Source organism: Sus scrofa, chromosome 3 (assembly GCF_054392235.1).
Source record: "Sus scrofa isolate SSC_HxYL_T2T_F1_AM1 chromosome 3, Sscrofa_HxYL_maternal_Yorkshire_Landrace_v2.0, whole genome shotgun sequence".
Lineage (NCBI taxonomy): Eukaryota > Metazoa > Chordata > Mammalia > Artiodactyla > Suidae > Sus > Sus scrofa.
Window position 1 is genome coordinate 127,003,630 of NC_139385.1, and position 23,538 is coordinate 127,027,167.

Genomic DNA, 23,538 nt, shown 5'->3' on the forward strand with positions numbered 1-23,538 from the left:
GTCTGAAATAAAAATGAATATGTTATTAAGCAACTGAATGTACACACATTTTTCCTTCATTCTTTTTCTGTCTTTTGTCTATTTTTCTCTCATTCTCTTAAAAATATAAATTAAAAAAATCTCTCCATAAACTTTTTAAAGCATTATGAGGAAATCCCCCAAATAAGTCCACTAATAGTCAGCCGTCTACTTGGGAAAACTTTAAAGTTACCCAAACCAAAAAGAACAACTTAGTTAAAAAAATCATTGTGGTCCACCATCAAATACTTAAAACTTAAATAGAACATTAGTCCATTCAGTTAGCTACATCCGAATTATCCTCTTCATCCACAGGGACCTCCATCTCCGAAGCAGCATCCCTCAGCTTTTGAACCACAAAGACCTCGACATCTTCTGGTGAGGAGAAAACGTAAATCTCTCCAGCACTACTCCAGTTTAAGCTTTGCCTGGTATAAGAGAGCATGCGCCAAACCCATTTCATGTAAATTTGGCTTGACCTTTGCAAAGCCTTGTGCTGCTTTATGGGAGAGGGTGGTATTTGGTACAAAATCCAGTCTTTTCCCTTTTTGAGATTTGACCCCGTTTATTTTCTGCTGCTTTTAGGATATTATTGTACTAGAGTACAGATCAGAATGAGAAATCTTTTGTAGATTCTTCTGTGAATTTGTCACAGAATGATCCTGAACTGAAATAAGCAGAAATCTTCAAATAATTTTGGAAATTCCCTGAGAGTAATTTAAAAATTACTTTCTATGACCCTATCTACTATATGAAATGTTAAACACTCTAAATTAATTCTTCATCCTAAATATTAGATTCTTAGTTTCCTTTTTCATTTCCAAAGACCACTACTTCTCATTTTTCCAAATTATTTATTTTACCTTTTAGTTAGTTTTGAAGTTAAAAAAATTTTATGACATGCTTTCTTATAGGACTGAAAATCTTTCTCTTACCATTTTTAGGGGTGGCACTGATGGTTTAGAATCTGCTTATATACACACCATTTTCTTCCTGGAGAGTGACATAAAAATAACATTATAATTAACTGACTTCTGTTTTTGATTGTGACATTGATTCCATTAAAGAAACCCGTTCATATTAAAAAAAAAAAAATCAAGTGGAGGTCTGCAAACAGGAGTGACATAGCAATACATTTAAAATTCATTATGAACTTATCATTTACATATCCTAAAGGTGTTTTAACGTGTATGGATTCAGTTGAGTGAAATCTATGCCTAATAAAAGAGTATGCAGTCTTGATGAACAACTGCAGAGATAGTTGACCTCTTGTCAGAGGTTGAGGATTTGGTAACTTTTGCCTTGAAATGAATTCCCAAGTACTTGGAAGTGTTTGCATGCATAATAGGTATGAATTTTAGTAGTCTGCAAGTAATTTTGGTATCCAGAACATGTGCGCAAGTAGTAGGCGCTTAAGGTTAACAAAGAGCTTCAATCTAATCAATATTTCTCTATTCATTTTCACTAAGAGGGCCAAAAACAAAGGGTGTCTTATCAATGAGACGTTTTATCTTGTAGGCCTTCACTGTTCAGTATTTTACTTAAAAAGTAACTTTATACATTTTTAAAATCTTTTTCTAGTTTACAACCTCTTTGAATAGTTTGTATTTTCAGTCTTTCAGATGGATTTCCATCTTAATAGTAGTATTCAAGACTGCTTTCTTTTTTGGTGTCTAGTTATGTGTGTTCAGCAGAGTATTAGAATTGTAATGGTAGAATTAGCATGGTTATCGAATTTTTATTGGAGGGTTTCGATACTTTGTCAACTTTTAAAAGGCTGTAGTATATTTTAACTATTTCTGGAATTGTCATGTCATCTATTTTTCTAAACCAGGACCCTTTGAAAGTGAAAAAATATGCTATTAATTATGATAAGGCAAGCGGCCTAAACCAAGACACGTGGTCACCCTTAGTATAACCCATTTAGTCATGGTTATGATGAATCAGTAATTCTACTTTAGAGTCTAGTAAAGAAAGTATATTCTTAATTCATTAGTTCTCAGTTTTTTTCATATCAGAATCACTTGTAATGCTTTTTCAAAATATACATTTATGATATGAAACCACCAGAGATTCTGATTCACTGAATTTGTTCAGAATCTATTTTTGATTAACTTTCATGGTTTATTCAGATGAGTGGTCAAAGCCGACAACCACAGATTTAAACTAGTAGTTCTCAATCACAAGCAAACGTAAAGAAGATAAATCTTACTGTTTATAATCTATTGGTTATAATAATCCATGTGAAAATTTACTTCTTTAAATGGAGTCTATTGTTGATACATTTTAAAGTTAGCTTTAATAAATTAAGAAAAAATGAACAATACATTGCTGTTATGTAATTAGTATATTATGTCAGACATAAATGTTAACAGTCAACATTTACTACATAAAATACTTTTTAATGGCCTTTTTCTGTTCTGCGGTGTTTTTAAACACTTTTTCTTTTTTAACTTAGGCTTTTGCACTTAAAAATAGGATCATATAGTATGTTCACTAATTGTATATACTTTTTAAAGAAAAAGAAATGTGGTTTATATTTTTTGGTGATGGTAGTTTATTCTTTTTCTGAAGTAGGTTTTTTTCCCAGAAGTGGATTTTTAATTAACTATAATTTTGAATTTGTGTTTACAGTTATTTTATTGAACTAATATAACAGATATATATGGAACAGGAGAAGATACATTTATTCGGGTTTATTCATTGAAAAATAGAAAATTTAATGAGAGACTAATGGTAAACTTGGTTATTGTGAAGAATTATTTAGGGGATTGATTGCTGTCATGGGACATTGTTAATGCTTAATCTGCTTAGAGTTTTCTAAATTAAATTCTCACAGGTCAATTAAATTTCCCCCTACCTCTGAATAAATGTTTCTTTAAAAATACAGTATTTCATAATTTTCATTGAAATTTTTACTCACAGTGAGTAAGTTGGTTTAATAATACAAGAGTTTAGATTTCTGGGAAAAGAAGCCCAGTACGTATGATTCATTCACTTTTCTTGGTAATAACTAACAGCTTTACCTTTCTGAACTTTAACCTTGTAGTTACTCTTTTCTCTTTTCATTCATTCTTCCAATCAAGACATATTTATTAGAGAGTTTCTGTTGTGGCTCAGTGGATTACAAACCTGACTAGTATCCATGGGCATGTGGGTTCGAACCCTGGCCTTGCTCAGTGGGTTAAGAATCTGGCGTTGCGGTGAGCTGTGGTATAGGTCGCAGACATGCCTCAGATCCCATGTGGCTGCGGGTATGTTTTAGGCCAGCAGCTGCAGTGTTTTGACCCTTAGTCTGGAAACTTCCATATGCCACAGGTGTGGCCCTAAAAATAAAGCAAAAAAAAAAAAAAAAAGATATCTACTGAATTCCAGGCCAGGCATTGTGCTTGGTATTTGAGATCCATTTAGTGAACAAAATACTCCAGTTCTCACAGAGCTCACATTCTAAATGGGGAAGGCAGACAATAAGCATAGTCGGTAAATGGTAAGGTGGTAAGTGTGTGGAAGAAGGAGAGCAGGGTGAGGAGCGGTTTTTCTTTCATGCATAGGACCTGATTAACGTGATCGTTTGCCGTGCTAATGATAGTGATATAGCCCATTACAGATGTGTAAGTCAGTTTGACTTACACGCTTTTTTCCCTTAGTGTTCTTTTTCTGCCAGTTAGTCTGGGGATATTTCTTCTCTGCTTGTAGTTTCCCTGTCTAATCACCATTTACATTTTGGTATTTAAGTATTTTACAAGGTCATTGTGAGGTTTAAAAAGATAAATAAACCTGACACCACTTTTTTGAAGAACCTAGGGACTAATGTTCTATAACTCGTTTGAGTGGTTCCCCCTGCTGGCATAACTGATAAAGGTGGCCAAATGCAAGTTTAATTGGTGATACAAAAACAATATGACTAGTTAGAGTTTTTCCTCCTTTTTGTAACAAAGACCTAACAGTTCATATGTTTCTGTATGTGTTTGTTGCCTAGATGAGTGAAATGACTTAAAAACACTAGGGCTTGGTCTGTTGTTTAACTACATGAGCAGTTGAATACGGGTAATGGATAATACTCCATATCTCCGTAGCCCTTTAAACTAGATTATAAGTCATCTTAAGCTAAAATATATATATAAAAACAATTTAATGTGGAAAATAAATGTATTCTCATTCCCTATAATACCTTTGGATCTGTCAGAGATGATCACAACTTGAAAGTACAGTTTGGGGGCAGAATGAGATATTATAACCTGCTTATAGATTGCACTCAGAGTTGGAAGTAAAGTAGCTCTGATTTTGAAGTTTCTCTTTATGTATATTGCTTTGCACTGTGCTTAGAAATTAGGAGTATTTAGAAAATTTTATAGGAAATGTAGTGTCATGAGGATTAAACTAATGATTTGGAATATTGATGAAGGATTGATGAAAAATTATTATTTCTTTAAAACCTTTCCTGAAGAAAGTTGTACATTATAATCTGTGGTTTTGGCACAAAATACATAACTTATTTTTTTTCAAATATCATTAGTTCATGTATTTGTTAATTAAACATTTTTAGTCTTATTGAGTAAACAATTTTTTTAGATAATTTTAAATGGTCATTTTTCATTTTGCTGGTAATATTGCACATAACTACTGATTTAGTATTTTTTTTTTTAGTTAAAGATGTGCATATTTGCAAAAATAGTTGGTTTGGAAAAAATGGAATTTACCTTTGTTACCCTTTTCCTTTTGTGCATTAGGCTATTGCGGAGCTGATATCAAGGCCCTGTGCACTGAAGCTGCCCTGATTGCCCTGCGGAGGCGTTACCCCCAGATCTATGCTAGCAGTCATAAACTGCAGCTAGATGTTTCCTCAATAGTGCTCAACGCCCAAGATTTTTACCATGCAATGCAGAATATTGTGCCTGCTTCCCAGCGAGCTGTCATGTCTTCGGGACATGCACTGTCCCCTATCATAAGACCACTGCTGGAAAGAAGCTTCAACAGCATCCTAGCAGTCTTGCAAAAAGTATTTCCTCATGCTGAAATTAGCCAGAGTGACAAGAAAGAAGGTAGTATAAATTACCTTTTCATATTGTTAAAATGAAACAAGCATAATTAAGTAAATTCTGAGTTTTCTTATAAGGTTATTAATGTGTTACTCTTTTATATTTGCCATGAATATAGAAAAAAAAAAAAAGGAGTTCCTGTTGTGGCGCAGTGGTTAATGAATCTGACTAGGAACCATGAGGTTAAAGGTTTGGTCCCTGCCCTTGCTCAGTGGGTTAAGGATCCGGCGTTGCTGTGGCTCTGGCGTAGGCTGGTGGCTACGGCTCCGATTTGACCCCTAGCCTGGGAACCTCCATATGCCTCGGGAGCGGCCCAAGAAATAGCAAAAAGACAAAAAAAAAAAAAAAAGAAAGAAAATGTATCTATTTCATTCATCACTATGTATCCTGGCCTAGCAGATCGCGAGGCCCACTGAGCGAGGCCAGGGATCAAACCTGCAACCTCATGGTTCCTAGTCAGATTCGTTTCCACTCTGCCACGACGGGAACTCCATTCTGATTATCTTAATGTAGGAGTGTTACTATCTTTAGAAAAGTTGACTTGATAATATAATAATAATGGTTTATAGTTAATTATTATAGAGCTCTTACATAAACTGTCATTTATTAATCCTCATAACAATCCTGTGGGGTAGGTACTCTTACTCTATAAAAGGCAAAGCTATTCACTTATTTAGGGTCACCCAGTAAATTTAGGTCTTGTTCAAACCCAGGGAGTCTGACTCTAGAGCCCATGCTCTTAACTATGTTGCTATAATGCTCCCTTGGATTCAGCTCATCAAATTTTTGTCATTGGCAGTGTGCTCTGCTATGTACTGTGCTAATGGAATATAAATTATTAGTAAGGGAGTAAATTAATACCGGATTGTAGAAGGTCTTGAATTTTGGCCTCAAGATTATAGTTTGGATTTGAGATAAAAATAGAAAGCGACTTTAAAAAATGTTACTCCTTTATAGGAAAACTTTTAGGGCTCATATGCTAATCAAAGTAAAGCCCATGAACATTGAAGAGACGGTTCCCATGGTAGCTCAGTGGTAATGAACCTGACTAGTATCCATGAGGATGTGGGTTCGATCCCTGGCCTCACACAGTGGGTTAAGGATCTGGCATTGCCATGAGTTGTGGTGTAGATCACAGACACAACTCAGATCCTGTGTTACTGTGGCTGTGGTGTAGACTGGCAGCTACAGCTCTCAAACGACCCCATATGCCGCAGGTGCAGCCCTAAAAAGCAAAAAAAAAAAAAAAAAAAAAAAATTTTCTGCTTTATGGTAGGGCACTAATATTAAATGACTTTTTAAGCTTTATAATCTTTCTGATTTTTTTAGATATAGAAACTCTAATTCTAGATGATAGTGAAGATGAGAATGCTTTATCAATTTTTGAGACTAGTTGTCACTCAGGATCACCAAAGAAACAGTCATCAGCTGCTGCTGTACATAAACCTTACCTTCATTTTACAATGTAAGTAACTTATATTAAAATTCTTTCAATTTAGAGTGATTTTTACTACTTTATGATAAGTTAGAGTTACAGTGTATTTTTACTTATGACTAACTTTGAGGACTTTGTTTTTCTGTTGTTTGGACGCAATTCTGGAAACCTTTTTGTATATATATCTTTGTGTGGTAATACATTGGTTTATTGGTCAAGTAAAAATATTTTTTTTTCCTAACTGATTGTGGAATTTTTTTTCTCTTAAACTAGGTTAGAAGGGAGAGTTACCTTTAGAAAGTCGTCTATCTCATGTCTCCAGTTTTATTGCTTTTTATTTGAATTAAAATGGACAGAAATGAGGAATTACCTCATGGCCCAGCAGGTTAAGGATCTGATGTTGTCACTGCTCTGGTCCTTGTTGCAGTGGCTTGGATTTGGTCTCTGGTCTGGGAACTTCTACATGCTTCAGATGCGGCCAAAAAAAATGATAGAAATGAAATATTAACCATGATCTGGAATATTTTAATTTGTAACAAGTTTTATGTGATAATTTAGGGACTCTAAAGGTACTAAAGAGATTTTGGGTTAGAAATTGCTCAGTAATAAAACATAACTTTTTGACTCTCCAAACCTCTTTAGTTTACACTTTCCTAATTTAGATTTTATGTTTTTTCTATTCACATTTACCCATATCTATGTTAAAGCAGCTTTTGCTATGCACTTTAATAGGTAAACAATTTTAGTGCTAATGTAATTTAAATTAAAAGATCAAAAAGATCAAATAATTTTCAAAACTAACAGCATCATCACTTCTGTTTACATAATTATCATGATAGTTAACCAAAATGTCCTAGTCAGGTTGATCTAATAGGACTTTTTTTTAGAAGACACTGGATTGTGTATACTTTTTTGTTTGTTTATTTGTTTTTTCACCACACCATGATAAATGGAAGTTTCTGGGCCAGGGATTGTATCTAAATAGCAGCTGTGACCTCTGCCACAGATGTGGCAACACTAGATCCTTAAGCCACTGTGCCAGGCCGGGGATCAAACCTGCACCTCAGCAGGAACCTTAGCCACTGAAGAGACAATACTGGATCCTTAGTCTTCTGTGCTGCAGTGAACATAAAGGTGCATTATCTTTTTGAATGAAAGTTTTGTTTGGATATATGCCCAGGAGTGGGACTGCTGGATTATATGGTAGTTCTCTATTGAATTTTCTGAGGAACCTGCATACTGTTTTCCATAGTGGTTGTAGCAATTTACATTCCCACCAGTAGTTTATAAGGGTTCCCTTTTCTCCCTCTCCAGCATTTGTTATTTGTAGACTTTTTTGTTTCTTCCACTTTTTAGGGCCGCATCTGCAGCATATGGAATTTCCCAGGCTGGGGGTCGATTTGGAGCTATAGCTGCCGGCCTATGCCACAGCCACTGCAATGTGGTATCTGAGTGGTGCCTGCGACCTATAGCACAACTAAACCACTGAGCAAAGCTAGGGATTGAACTGTTCAAATTTGTTTCTGCTGTACCACAGCAGAAACTCCTGTTTGTAGACTTTTTGATGAAGTTTATTCTAACTAGTATAATGTGGTATAGTAGTTTTGATTTGCATGTCTCTGATAATTAGTGATGTTGAACATTTTTTCTTTTCTTTTTTTTAAATAACTTTTTTTTTTTTTTTTTTTTGGTCTTTTTTTTGCCATTTTTTGGGCTGCTTGCTGCAATATGGAGTTCCCAGGCTAGGGGTCTAATCAGAGCTGTAGCCAGCGGCCTATGCCAGAGCCACAGCAACGCGGGATCCAAGCCGCATCTGCAACCTACACCACAGCTCACGGCAATGCCAGATTGTCAACCCACTGAGTAAGGGCAGGGATCGAACCCGCAACCTCACGGTTCGTAGTCGGATTCATTAACCACTATGCCACGACAGGAACTCCAGTTGAGCATTTTTTCAAGTGCCTGTTGGCCATCCGTATGTCTTCTCTGGGGAAATGTCTGTTTTGGTCTTTTGCCCATTTTCCTATTGGGTTGTTTGAATTGTACGAGTTGTTTGTATATTTTGGAGATTAAGCCCTTGTTGGTTGCATGGTTTACAATTATCTTCTCCCATTCCATAGGTTGTCTTTTTTCGTTGTTATTGCTGTTTTTTTTTTTTTTTTTAATGGTTTCCTTTGCTGTGTAGAAGCTTGTAAATTTATCAGGTCCCATTGTCTTATTTTTTATTTTATTTCTATTGCCTTAGACTGACCTAAGAAAACATTTGTATGGTTTTTGTCAGAAAATGTTTTGCCTATATACTCTTCTAGGAGTTTTATAGTGTCTTATGTTTTATGGTGTGTTATATTTTGAATTTATTTTTGTACATGGTGTGAGGGTGTGTTCTAGTTTCATTGATTTACGTGCAGCTGTCCAGTGTTCCCGGCACCACCTGCTGAAAAGACTGTCTTTTTCCCATTTTATATTCTTGCCTCCTTTGTCAAAGATTGACAGTAGAATCTGTTATTTGTTTTATAATTCATCTCTGTTCAATTTATTTTTGTGCTTATTATCTTATATAAAATCCTTTCAATTACTACGGTTTGTTTCCTGGGCTGCCTATTATGTTCCACTTATCTGTGTGTCTTTTCTTTGATGTGTTCTACATTCTATTATTCTGTTCTATAAGATGTTTCAGTATAAATTAGGGCACATCTTAACTTAGTAGTTCAGAATCTGGACTTTCCTGTTACATGGACACCCAGTTTTATAATATATTTTTTTAAAATTTAATTTAATTTTATTATTTATTTATTTATTGTCTTTTTGCCTTTTCTTGAGCCACTCCCACGGCATATGGAGGTTCCCAGGCTAGGGGTCGAATCGGAGCCGTAGCCACCAGCCTACGCCAGAGCCACAGCAACGAGGGATCCGAGCCACGTCTGCAACCTACACCACAGCTCATGGCAATGCTGGATCATTAACCCACTGAGCAAGGGCAGGGATCGAACCCGCAACCTCATGGTTCCTAGTCGGATTTGTTAACCACTGCACCACGACGGAAACTCCCCAGTTGTATAATCTTATATCTAACCTCTCTGAGCCTTGGGTTCTTTATCTGTTTGGTAAGAGGAAACCTATGTATTTCATAGAATTGTTAAGGACGTTACATAAGAAATCTGTATGAAGTGCTGGTTACTAAAGCAGGCTTCAGGTTTAGATGTTCTAAAATTGGAGCTAGCAAACTTTTCTGAAATTTTCTTGATGTTCTTACTTGATTATTTTTTCAGTTAATGTTGTCAATAAGTTAGAAATCTCCCCCACCCTCAATTTTTTTGGATTTCGACTTGCATTTTTTTGTTATTTTGTTTTGGCTGCTGTAGCATGTGGAAATTCCCAGGTCAGGGATTGAGCCCGTGCCATGGCAGTGGCAACACTGAATCTACAACTGCTAGGCCATCAGGGAACTCCTGATTCACATTTTTCCTTTTCTTTCTTTTTTTTTTTTTGTCTTTTTGCCATTTCTTGGGCCACTCCCACGGCATATGGGAGGTTCCCAGGCTAGGGGTCTAATTGGAGCTGTAGCTGCCAGCCTACACCAGAGCCACAGCAACGCAGGATCCTCATGGTTCCTCGTCGGATTCGTTAACCACTGCGCCATGACAGGAACTCTGTGATTCGCATTTTTAAAATCTATAAAATAAAAATTACAAACCAACTGTGTGTGTGTGTCTGTATAGTTAACTACAGCTAGGTATAAATGTGTGGGAAGAGTTGACCTCTATATTCAGCCTCATGATATATTCAGTATAGTTGGAGACTTGTTAAAATTATTTATCGTTGTATTTATCATTTGTATTTTTTACAATTGTGAATAGAATTTCCTTTCTTTCTTTGTATTTGTTATTGATGGTGTTTAAGAAAATCTTTCAGTTTCTGTTTCCATCTTTAGTTTTACTACTTTTGCTGGTAGACTCTAATAGTTGTTAGTTGATTCTCTTGGATTTTCTACTGCAAAAACATATTCTTTACAAGTAAGAGCGTTTGCCTTGTTTATTTTCCACTAGTTCCATTTTAAAATTTGCTTTATTCTTACTGCTTTGCTTAGAATTTCCTGCATAGTGATAGAATAATATTAGATAAGCTTGTTTCATTTATCTTTTTAATGGTGCTGTAGAATCTTGAGAATACAAATTGAATTTAGTTTAATATCCTAAATTTGCCTTCTCTGGTTTGGGGCTTTAGCTATCATATATTACAGTTAAAATATATATATATTTTTAAATGGCCGCACCAATGGTATATGGAGGTTCCCAGGCCAGAGATTGAATCAGAGCTACAGGTGTAATCTATGCCTCACCTTTGGCAATGTCAGATCCTTTAATCCACTCTGCTGGGCTGGGGATCAAACCTGTGCCTCCACAATCACCTGAGCCTCTGCAGTTGGCTTCTTAACCCCCTGCACCACAGAAACTCTGAGTTAGTTTTTTAATTGCTCTGGAAACAAATTTGTACCACTGGAAAAGCCCCCCCCTTTTTTCTATTTTAAAAATTGTAAATTAGATAGAAAATTTATCATTTTTAACTATTAAATACAAGTCCTACACTTTGGGTAATCTTTTTATTTTTATTTTTGGCAGTAAATGTGAAAATAAACTTTATTTATACAGTTTGACCTGGGGGATGACCACAATTATGATTAACTCAGGGACCATTTATTTCTCTATTCTTAAAAAAAACATGCAAACAATACCCTTCTCCAAAGTGTGAAAAAAATTGCACAAATTATAATTATTTTTTTTTCTTTTTCTTTTTTCTTTTTTGGCTACATCCACAGCATGAGGAAGTTCCCAGGCCAGGGGTCAAACTTCAGCCACATCAGTAACAACACTGAGTCACTTTGGGTAATCTTTAGATGCACCTCCTTGTTGGAGAAGTGGAATTCTTAATATTTGACTTTGGAAAATTAATCACACTTAGTGTTTGAAGCATTTTCCAAGTTAATATATATGATATGATAGAATAAATACCCAGATATTTTCACTTTTTTTTAGGGTGGATTTTTATACCTTTACATCTTGGTTATTAATATGGTCAATGAGATCAATATTTTAAAACTGTAGGAGTTCCCATTGTGGCCCAGCAGAAACAAATCCAACTTGTATCCATGAAGATGTGGGTTCAATCCTTGGCGTCGCTCAGTGGGTCAAGGATCCAGCGTTGCCATGAGCTGTGGTGTAGGTCAAAGATATGGCTCAGATCCTGCATTGTAGTAGGCCAGCAGCTATAGCTCTGATTCAATCCCTAGCCTGGGAACTTCCATATTCCTTGAGTGCAGCCCTAAAAAGCAAAAGCAAAATGAAATGAAATGAAATGAAATGAAATGAAATGAAATAAAATGAAATAAACTGTAATGCATGAAAAAATGAATCACTACACTAAAAAAGTGAGAAAGGTTGGAGTTGCCATTGTGTCAGCAGAAATGAATCCCATGGATGTCTAGCATCCAGGAGGACACAGGTTCGATCCCTGGCCTTGCTCAGTGGGTTAAGGATCCAGCGTTGCCGTGAGCTGTGGTGTAGGTCAGCAGCTACAGCTCCATTTGAACCCCTAGTCTGGGAATCTCCATATGCCGAAGATACACCCCTAAAAAGACCAAAACAAACAAACAAACTCACTCTAATGAAAAGTGAGAAAAGTAAGAAAATTCTGTTAATTTGGAGTTACATTCTTTTCATATAAGTATTTTCCTGATAGTTCATTTTGATCTTTGAAGACTGTATTGTTTTGAAATAATCATTATGTCTTATGTGTATTGCAGGTCACCATATCATCAGCCAACCTCTTATAGGCCAAGATTATTGCTGTCTGGAGAACGAGGCTCAGGTCAAACTTCTCACCTTGCTCCAGCACTTTTGCACACTTTAGAAAAATTCTCTGTGCACAGACTAGACCTCCCAGCACTTTATTCAGTTAGTGCCAAAACACCTGAAGAATCATGTGCACAGGTAGGTTTGTACTATGTAAGAGTACTTCCGACTTTCTTATTCTGTATATCTTGGTAGTGTTTATAAATAATATTTTTTCAAGGAACAATAATAGGAATGTTAACTTTTTTTTGACCACACTTGTGACATATGGAAGTTCCTAGGCCAGATATTGAATCTGAGCTGCAGCTGTAACCTATGGCACAGCTGCAGCAATGCCAGATCCTTAACCCACTGTGCCAGGCTAGGGATGGAACCTGCACCTCAGCAGTGACCTGAGTCAATGCAGAGACACCACCAGATCTTTAAGGCACTTTACTACAGCGGGAACTCCTGAATATTACTTTTTGCTTGTTATTCATTAACATTCTAATGTTAATAAGGCAGGGATCCTTTTGATTTTTTTTTTTTTAATGAGCTCATTGTTTTACCCATGATACTTCATTCTTTTCTGAAAAAAATTTTCTTTTCTGAAACAAAACCGTGCTGCGGTTTTGGCCTGTGCCATAGCTGTAGTAGTGGATCCTTAACCATGTGCCACATGAGAACGTCCTCTTTTCTCAAATTTTAATAATCTCATTTTTTATATTAAAATTTCATTAAACAGTGTAGAAAGGGAGCTTCTTCTTGCCTTTTTTCTGACCCTTTTTTCAAAGTTGTGGTTTCAGAGCCTCTTCAGACTTCTATCTGTACTTATAGCCTTTTCAGAGTAAGGGAAATTATAACGAATTTGAGAATGCCAGGATTTAAAATTAATATAGGAAAGTGATAGCAATTTAAAAATTATATATATTTGTATCAGTAATCAAGTATGTTTCACATCTGATTTTGTCACTTTTTATATTTGCTAGCTTGTAAAGCATAGTTCTAGTGGGGCTTTTATATTTCTTGACATTTTAGTATATAACTATGAATTTATTGTAAGTGTGTCGTGTTGGAACTAGTGGCTCAGAGAATAAGTTTTTTGAACTGAGGGACCATGTCTTCACCATTTCGGTGTCTCTGACACAATGCCTAACGTATATTAAGTACTCATTAAATGTTTGAAGACTGTTTCTAATAGATAAATTAGCGGAGAATGTCACTTTCTACTTTGATATTAGCCTACTTTCTTTTAGAGGTTAGATGACTGGTGTAGTCACACCTAAGAGCACTGTGCACAGTTTTTTGTTTTTTCAGCTATAGTTCATAAAGATTTAGTACATATACTGTCTAATTGAAAACAATTTTGTACCTTATAGCAAGAATTAGATTTTTTTAAAACAGTTCAAAGTGTCAATTTTATTTCTCTTTTACTTAGAGTTCTCTAGGTATGAACATCCTAGCAGTATTTCACTACTTATAAAGCCCTATTTGAAGGGCTTTTTTCCCCGAAACCCATGGCCTGTTTAAAAACTACACATCGATAATTTTCTCCAAGTTTTTTTTTTTTTCTTTGCTCCCCTCCTTCCCCTAACTCATTCTTTTTTTTTTTTTTTCCCCCTTCAAGTTTTATACATTTAATTCATCCTGGCTGTGAGTGTTTTCCAATAATGTTTATTTATATATTTGCTCATCCTGGCTGTGAGTGTTTTCCAATAATGTTTATTTATATATTTTCGTTTTAGTGAGACAAAATCATTCCAGTTTTTATGCACATAAGAGAATTACTTAGTACCATTTAAAGTAAATCCAAGTGATTTACTGGGAAGTATAAAATAATAAAGTTGACTTAGGAGAGAGAACCTAAATAGATGCTAGCTGTGGAAGAAGAAATTGAGTGTCAGAAAGCAGTAAATCCAAACAGTTTCACAAGTGAATTCTTTTAATCTCAAAGGATAAGATCTTTTTGATATGAGTTAAACTATTACAAAGCATAGAAAAAGAAGGAAAGTTGTGAAATAAAAAAAAGAGTGATGATAAACCTTTGAAAGATATTCCAAGAAAACTATAGGCTAATCTCACTTAGACAATGGTCATAAAGTAAATATTACAAGTGGAATCTAGTAGCACATCAAAAGCGTAATATACCATTACTAAGACATGCAAAGTTAATTAAGTTAGAGGTGAAGACATAGATATTGGAATGAACACATTTAAATTATAAATATTTACCTGTGATATGATCATAGAATTAACTGAAAAACTATTAGGGCCAATAAGAGATTCTGTAAGGTGAACAATTTCAAAGTTAATGTTATAAAATCAGTAGTTTTCTTTTATACAAACAGTAACAAGTTAGAAATACAGTTGACCCTTGAACAATGCTGATTTGAACTGCACGGATACACTTATATGCAGATATTCTTCAGCAGTAAATACTACAGTACTACAGGGTCTCGTTGAATCTGGATATGGAGAAACTGCAAATCTGGAGGGCCTGACTCTAAATTATACACAAATTAACCCCCACCTTGTTCAAGGGTCAACTGCATAATCGAAGAAGAGGTCTCATTTAAAATAGCAACTGAGTTTACTTAGGAATTAACTTAAACAATTGATTTGCAGAGCCTAAAAGAAGAAAACTAAAAAGTCACTTGGGGAAGACAGTTGAGCAAATGACACACCTTGTTTTTAATTATTGTACTATAATTCAAAGTGTAGACTTAATTCAGTTTGCACAGATTAAAATCTCAGCTGCTTTGCTTATTGGTTGTGGTCTTGGATAAGTTGCTTAACCCCTTTGAACCTTACTTTTCTCATTTATGAAAGGAAATGATGATATCAGATAAGGTTATTGTGATGATGATGATGATTTTGTCTTTTTGTCTTTTCTAGGGCCACACCTGTGGCATATGGAGGTCCCCAGGCTAGGTGTCTAATCAGAGCTGTAGCTGCCGGCCTCACCACAGCCACAGCAATGCCAGATCCGAGCTGCGTCTGCGGCCTACACCACAGCTCACAGCAACCCACTGAGCAAGGCCAGGATTGAACTGCAACCTCATGGTTCCTACTCGGATTTGTTAACCACTGAGCTAGGACGGGAGCTCCTATTGTGATTATTAAAATAAGCTTACCCAATAGTCTTGACACACAGTACTCAACAGATGACAGTTCTCTTCATGTCTATCTCTACTGCTGCAGCTCCTTTCATGATTAATGGTTGGTAAGACTCAACATTAGAAAGCTTGAGTGCTTTTTTTTTCTTTTGTCTTTTTGCTATTTCCTGGGCCACTCCCGCAGCATATGGAAGTTCCCAGGCTAGGGGTCTAATCGGAGCTGTAGCCACCGGCCTACACCAGAGCCACAGCAACGCGGGATCTGAGCCATGTCTGCAACCTACACCACAGCTCATGGCAACGCCGGATCGTTAACCCACTGAGCAAGGGCAGGGACCGAACCCTCAACCTCATGGTTCCTAGTTGGATTCGTTAACCACTGCGCCACGACGGGAACTCCCTGAGTGCTTTTCTAAGTTAATGTATAAATTAAGTGCAATCTCAGTTATAGTAACCCCCAAATTCAAGAGGAGATGTTAAAAAAACGCTCTGTTTCCTCTAGAAAGTAAATATGACCATAGGAAGGAGAATTCTAAAGGGAAAAGTATGATGAGGAAGCCCTACCAGATTTTTACAGAAGTAGTAGAACTGTGGTAATAAAGTGTTTATACCTGCTCAGGGATAGACAGACAAACCCACAGAACAAAGGAGAGAATTTATGCTTAGGCCTGTGTAGAAATGGGATTACGTATCTGCTGTTGCAGATGCAGAATATATGATGATGATGTCATAGAATAGATGGGTCATTTAATAAATGATCCTAGAAAACTATCTGGCTCTTTGAGGGGAAAAGAAAAAAAAAAAAAAACCTGGAGATTTTCCTACGTTTTTCTAGAGCCCTAAAATAAAGTCTAAATTGTCAGTGGAACTATGAAAGTGTTAGGATAATTCACAAGGTCAGTATATTATCTTGGACATGAGAAAATAATTTCAAAGTAATGAATAGAACGTAGGAAACATAAAGATAAGATCAGATTTAACTTTATGAAATTTATTGAAATAAAATTAATGGACATAACCTGGTAAAAATTTGTATTTGAAATGCATGTCAAGGACAAGTTTCCTAAATATACAAAGATATGTTAAAATCAGTGAGAAGAAAGAATAACAACCTAATACAAGACTTGGCAAAGTAAGAGCATGCCATTTATAGGGAGAAAAAAGTAGCAAAAGCAATCAATAAGAATTTTAAAAGATTCTTTGCCTCACTAATAAGTGAAAAAATACATATTAAAGTAATATGATGCTATTTTAAAATAACCATCAGGCTTGTAAAAATGAAAAGCTTGATAAACCTAGTTTTGGAGATGTGGCACTCATACTTGATTAGTGGAAATGTAAATTTATTTAATGACTTTTTTGGGGGGAGGGGCACACCTGTAGCATGTGAAAGTTCCCAGGCCAGGGATCCAACTCATGCCACAGTTGGCAACAGGAATCCTTAACCTGCTTCGTCCAAGGAAACCACCTTAATGATTTTTGATTGTAGGCTTGGAACTGTCTTTTAAACACTTTAAGTGCTTTTTGACCCAGGAATTTTACCTTAGGAAAAATTTCATAAAGATATATTAGCTATAAGTGTTCACTGCTGAATATACAAAGATATCCATCACAGCAATGTATAAAATTACCAGACAAAATAAGACAAAAAGAAACAAACTGAATGTCCTTTTTATGTGGACTGGCTAAAATATGGTAACAGAGAAATACTTTGAAGTTGTTAACAAGAATGAAATAGGTTTATATAGGCTGCTATGGAAAGATGAAGGAGATATTAGTGAAAAAACAAGTTGTAAATCAATTTAAGTATGATTTTTTTGTGTAAAAAAGAAAAACTTAAAAAATATCTGCTTGTGTTTATGTACAAGTAGAAATTTTATCTAAGAATAGCCCCCCAAAACTTCTAATAATTGTTTTGGCTTGGGGAAGAAATTTGGAGGATTGAAGATTAGATAAACTTGGTCATCTTCATTTTTACACTCTGCTGAATTGTTTGGAATTTTTTCCCTTTTACGTGTATATTTGATGATAGTATGCAAACTGAAACATAAAATCATAAGGGGAATATTTTCAATGTGAAAAGGGTATTCTGTCTATAATTATTCCTTGTGGCTAATATGTGTATATATATTCACAAACACAATATTGGCTTAATGTGAGATAAGGAAATACTTAAGAAGCATTGTGGTAAACTATATGCTGATGTTATTGGGGTCCTGGGATTTTTTTCCTGAATCCTACTTGGGCTAAATTTGAATTCTAATTGCATATTCAGTGGTGTCTTTCACATTTCTTAGCTTTTATTACTTTTTTGTCATGTTAGTGGGGAGGGTGGAGAGAGGTGTCACTTGGTAATGGAAAAAAGCAAACACCCGCTATTTATTGTTTTGGTTGTATAACATTGCATCTAGTACACCAAGACTTCTCATCTTCCCTGCTATCATCTGTGAGCTTCTGGATTAGAAGTAGGGCTTGTTCTTGAGTGACCACTACCTGGATGTAGTCTTCCTAGGCGCGGAGTCAGAATTTTGTAGTCATGGTAGTTGAAGCTCAGACTTTCTCTGAATGCTGACCAGAGGCCACAAAGACTGTTCTCATTAATCCCTGATTAATTTGTATTTTAAGTGCATATTTTAAATTATTTATATTATCCTGTCACTTCTGAAAAAATTCTTCAAAAAAAGGCTATTATGTAAACCTGGTTTTACCAATATATAAGTGTATATATATATATATATATACACTTATATATATATATATATATAAAAGTCCTAGGGAACAGAGCTTACAAGTCAGGTGCTAAAATGCTGGAAAGATGGAAAAAAAAAAAACTTGTATCCTTCTGTTCTATGTTCCCTTTCCTTTCTTTGCTTTTGCTTTACTTTGGTACCCTGTCATTCTATAAGCAGGATTATCTCTAAATAGATGTGGAATATAAGGGTTCAGTCTGTGGTAAGTTACTTTCTTCTGTGATTTTTTTTTTTCTTTTCTCCTGCCTCCAAGATATGTAATATGAACTAAATTGGGTTCTTTTTATAGTGTAAGATGAAGAGGAAAGGTAGTTTTAAAAGAAAGAAGTCTTAAATCATCTTAAAGATCTGTATTTGTATGTGTGATAAGATGGAAATGAGAAAGAGCCCTACCTGATATTTCTTTATACCATGGGAACCATGCTTAATTCTGTGTCTCTTCTTTAAAACGTCCACACACAAGCAGATGTATGACAAACCCTCCTTTTCTTCTTCTCACTACCTCAGCTTTTAATATTATCAGCTGGGTGAAAAATGGTAGAGGATTTAGTGTCTGCTATAGAGTTTTCTCATTGTTTCCTCAGATTTAATAAGCATGAGAATCTCCTGGGGATGCTTATTAAAATTTCTGATTGCCTGGCTCCACACCCAGAGATTCTGATTATCAAGTTTGGGATGAGCCCAGGAATCTGTACTTTAAACATACATCCTGGTTGTTAATATTCTAGGTCTCCAGTAAATCAACACTTTGAAATAGCACTACCTGATGACTGGATGCAAGTTTGACATTTATAACTGAAGCAGTTGCCAGAGTTCATAAAGTAGTTTTGTGTGTATGTGTGTGAGCACGTATGTATGTGTGTTAGTGAGCATTTTATAGTCTTCCAAAGACTCTGGAAGGAGATTGGAAAACTCTGGTGTTGCCTAGAAGACTTATGGTTGTCCCAAGTAAATTCACAAGTAATCACTGAGCCCTACAACAAGGCTGGAGATGTTAGTATCTATGGTAAAACTACCTATGGTTCTCCTTTTCTGACATTTTCAATGTATTTCTTTCCCTTCTTGTATTATTTCTACTGCTGATGTAGGAAAAAGGGAATTGATGAGTATGTTATATTTTTATCTTTTTTTATTAATACAGAGGTATGATTGAGTTGATAGAGATTTATATATGGTCTGTCTGAAACTTCAGGATTTGGATACTACATGGTGTTAGGAGTAATTTCACATGGTCAGTAAGGTCTTTTTTGGGGTGAAAATTTTAGTTATTTTCCCTTTCCCAGAAAGAAATTTAATATGGAAATTCTCAAGGGAAATCTTTTTTGGTTAAGAAGCATTAAGAAATTAAATACACTTATACCCCTGAGTATTCATTGGATGCACTTGTGTTTATGAATAAGGATTTCTGGATTTCTCCATAGCAGCCTGTGTATACTTTGGATACTCTGTTGTTTGTGTGTGTGGGTACACATTGTGTTTTACATAGTAACTTTTTTTTTTTTTTTTTTTTTTTGAGTTGTAAACAAATTATCCTGGCTCTAATTGTATCTCATTTACGGAAATTGTTGAAGTTTTTAGCAATGAAAATATCAGAAAAGGAATTTGAGTGTTCTAATTTCCAAGAAATGTTGATTTTTATTACAACTGTTGTTCAGAAATTCTAGTATAGTTGTATTTTATAATAGGTTGATTTTATAGACTTGTAAAGAAATTGGGCACTTTTGTCTTAAATCCTGAATCTTCAGATCCAGACAGTGCCTTCTTTTCACAGAGTTGCTCAGTAAACCTTAGGGTAATAGAATGTAAATGGAGTAGTATACACATATGAAATAAAGTTATCAGTAATGAAGATATTTATTTTAATATTTTTGATAGCATGGTTTAAGGAATTCAACTTATTTAAATAGTGTTTTTTAATTTTTACAAAAATTGTGAATATTTTAGCCCCTATGATTTTTCTTTTACCTATGTTTTATAATTTTAACATATTTATAATACTGTAATGTGACCAAGTCAAAATCTGGGAATTTATTGATGACAAAATTGCTTTCCTTATATAGCCCCTTTCAGGAAAGTGAAAGATATACTGGCTTGGAGCTTTCTGCTTTGTTCACATTTGTATTTAAAATTATTCTAGTTTTTAGTTTCTAAATAAAATGGCTTGTTATGGGCTTAAGGTATATTCTTAATTTTTAAGCTACAGTAAATTTTTCACACACACTGAACATTTTAATTTGGTATTTAAATGCACTGATTTGAAATTCAGATCTTGAGATATGAATTCTTATAAAAATAGATGCAGTTTATATTATTAGTGTTTCCTTGCATGGATGCTTCTAGTTTTAGTGGCCTAATTTTTGCCTTTTGTATCTTTAATATTCAGAGAAAGTAGCTTTTTTTTTTTTTTTTTTTAAAGAAACTTTTAAAAAGTTAAATAAGTAATTATGATGTCTGGGGCAACAAGAGGCCAAAAGTATATTGTTTAAAGAAGCAAAATGAACAGTTCACATAAACTGGTGTTCATTTTATTTGTGCAAGAGTGCTGGTCATGTCAGAGGTATTTTGAAACGGTTGGTTCAGTAATTTGGCCTACTGTCTTTTTTTCTCTATAACAGTTTTTCTGTTTTCTACTACACCTTGCACATCCACCAATCCAAGACACCCTGTAGGTGAGTATTTTTCTAGTTATCAAATGGCATCACTTGTTCCCAAGACAGTTGCCGCTTCACTAAAACTAGGCTTTATTTTTCTACTATTAAAAATATCTGGTTAATTGATTTCACAGAGTGTATCTTATTCCACAACTTCAAAAGTTACCAGCAAACTGCTGAAAAGCTGATTTTACATTATAGAAAAATTACAATAGGATTACGCTTTTTTTCCTGAATTTTTAAAGACTATTCTCAGATTATTCTTTTTGAAATTTCATTAAAAAACAGGAGAATTAGGACAGATTTGCTCTTTATTAAAAATGAAAGTTTATTTTAATATTCTGAGATAACGTGGCATAAGGAATTAAAAGGAAACATGGTTTAGTAGTGCTTTAAAATTTTTCTAGACATTAAGGATGTTTTTCCTTTAAAGGCTTAGGAGAAAAATTTTGAAAACATTCCCTGGATATTGGTATTATATATAGTTAGATTAATTCTCAGTCCATGTAATTATATGTTCATGGACCAGAAAGCCTGTGCTTTTTTATTTTTCTGTATTTGTCTTAGACCCATTTTTCCTGATTTTTTTCCAACTCTAGTTTTTCAAATATAATTTCAAAAAAATCCTGCTAATAAAGATATTTTCCTAAAGTCTTTGGAACTAAAAAGTTTAACAGAACATCATATTCAGTTTGCTAATTTTGAGAGGTTTTGACAAGAAAAGAATTTCAAATAGTAAAAAACCCTCAATTCTTTTAAAAAGTCAGTGATGCTTATGTATCTAGTTCAGCCTTGCAAAATAAGTTTAAACACCTGTAGTACTGCATTATTTAACTTCTGGCTCTGTACAGTTTTTTATTATCACTTAACCTTCTGTTGCTTTGCCCATCCTCTTTGATATTTGTTAGCAGCTGGATGTTCTCAACACATATTCCTAGAAAACCTAACTTACAAAAATGCAAGGCAAAATTTCATTTTTAAAAAAAGGCATGTTTTCTCATCTCTCCCTGGGCATGTGGTAACTTGCATGGCTGAATTAGGTAGGTTGTTTTGTGAGGTTTGTCAGTAAGCTCTGTAGCTTGTTAGTCTTTTTCATATAATCACCTTTCTCTCCCTGCTGACTTCCCTAGTTTTATTAGCACAGACTGGGAGCTGGGGAGCGACAACAGGTGTTGGTCACTGTCTTCCACACACCATGCCTGATTTGGGTGGCATGTAATATATTTTTTTTTTGAATCAATTACCTCTCTTGCCTTTGTGCTCCTGTGTGGTTCCTTCATTTTGCCAAATATTTATGCTTGTTTTTCTCTTATGAATCTTCTACAAGAACTTTGGAAAACAGTAGTCCTTGGATTTTCAAGATTCAGGATAAGAGGGTGCGTGTTTGCAGAAAAGGTCAAAATTTGAGAGTCCTGAAGGAGTTGTACTGTACAACTGTTCTGGATTGGTGGATATGCAAATATTAAAGGAAGGGAAGGAGCAAATATTACTTTTGATGTGAGTGATCATAACGTTTACATTTCCGATTTGGGGGAAAATTTTATTTGAGCATCTTTCATCTGGCTTATTATTAAATTGGCGGTGCATTTTATTTTACTCAGGAAGTTTCAAGCTATATAAAATATAGTTGAAAAATTGATGCAAGTGGTAGGCTTACTCATTAAATAACAATTATCCTTTTTTTTTGACAGCATCTTTATTTAGCTATTTATTTTCAAATTTTGGCATGAAAGGTCAAGAGTATATAATATTGTACTTAAGAAACTTTAAGGGCCAGTTAAAAGAATATGAAACAAATGCAGTATTATTTTCATATTCTAGGTATTATCCTTTGGAATCTTAGGAACGTTTCAGACAATCCTAATCATTTAAAATATTTGATTCCTATTTCTGTACCCTGCACATTATATAGGTTAATTGAAATGTGTTTAAGAGAAAATAGTAGAGAATTTTTGAAGTAGAGTTCTCAAATTAAATTGAGGAAAGGTGGTCAGATTTTTATACTTATTCTTACACTTGTTGAAAGTATTGAGGAGATGTCATATTAACCTGTGAGAATTTGTTGCTGGGCTGTTGAGCTGTTGTTGACTTTTATGCAAAGGGCAGTTAGTTCTGCTTGGCATCTTATTAATAGCCAACCTGGTCTTTATTGGCGTGTGTTGGCAGACTGTGGCTGCAGCTATGGTAGGACTCTTTAACATGCAAGGAAACTTTATTTTATATTTTCTGAAGTAATGGTATCTCATAGCTTTTCACTAATTTATTACTCTTTAGAGACCAAGGATATTTTGTGACTATTTTATAGAAGGTTGAATTAAGGTAATGGGAAGTAAACAAGTGGTTTATTAGCAGGTAGTTCATTCATTTTAAGCTCTAGGGTGGTACATCTTGGTTAAAATATTTAATTCATATGTTGAGTGATTGTAGGCAATGTGCACGAACACATAAACTATGTTTTCTTTTTCTTCTTTGTGCTTACTGACAGTCACTGACGTGGGTGACATAGGTGCATGCTTATCTTTATTAGCAGTATATTTTATTATGGTATTTTGCTTTATTTATGTGATAGATAAGTAGAACAATTTGTTGCCTTTATAGCATTAATATACACTGAATAGGAATAATGAAAGAACAGAAAATACTCTTTTTGTTAAGTGGAATAAGGGTAGATAGAAGCTGTATGTATGGCTTGTGCATCATA

At 34.7% G+C, this 23,538-nt stretch overlaps 1 protein-coding gene across 13 annotated transcripts in view; it reads left to right on the top strand.

Annotated features, from left to right (window-relative positions):
- Positions 1-23,538, top strand: part of ATAD2B (ATPase family AAA domain containing 2B) — a 125,126-nt gene that overhangs the window by 57,055 nt on the left and 44,533 nt on the right. For 4 of the 13 annotated variants that reach the window (XR_014842395.1, XR_014842396.1, XM_021087780.2 and 1 more), the window contains exons 16-18: positions 4,749-5,060; positions 6,387-6,522; positions 12,293-12,479. Coding sequence is in view for 3 of the 13 variants with exons in the window: in XM_021087780.2 (XP_020943439.1) it covers positions 4,749-5,060; positions 6,387-6,522; positions 12,293-12,479 (635 nt within the window). In the remaining 10 variants the exon portion in view is untranslated. Of the gene's footprint in view, positions 1-4,748; positions 5,061-6,386; positions 6,523-12,292; positions 16,525-20,801; positions 20,856-22,164; positions 22,335-23,538 lie in introns of those variants that run through there. The other 9 variants (XR_014842404.1, XR_014842400.1, XR_014842403.1 and 6 more) reach the window with 5 other exon arrangements.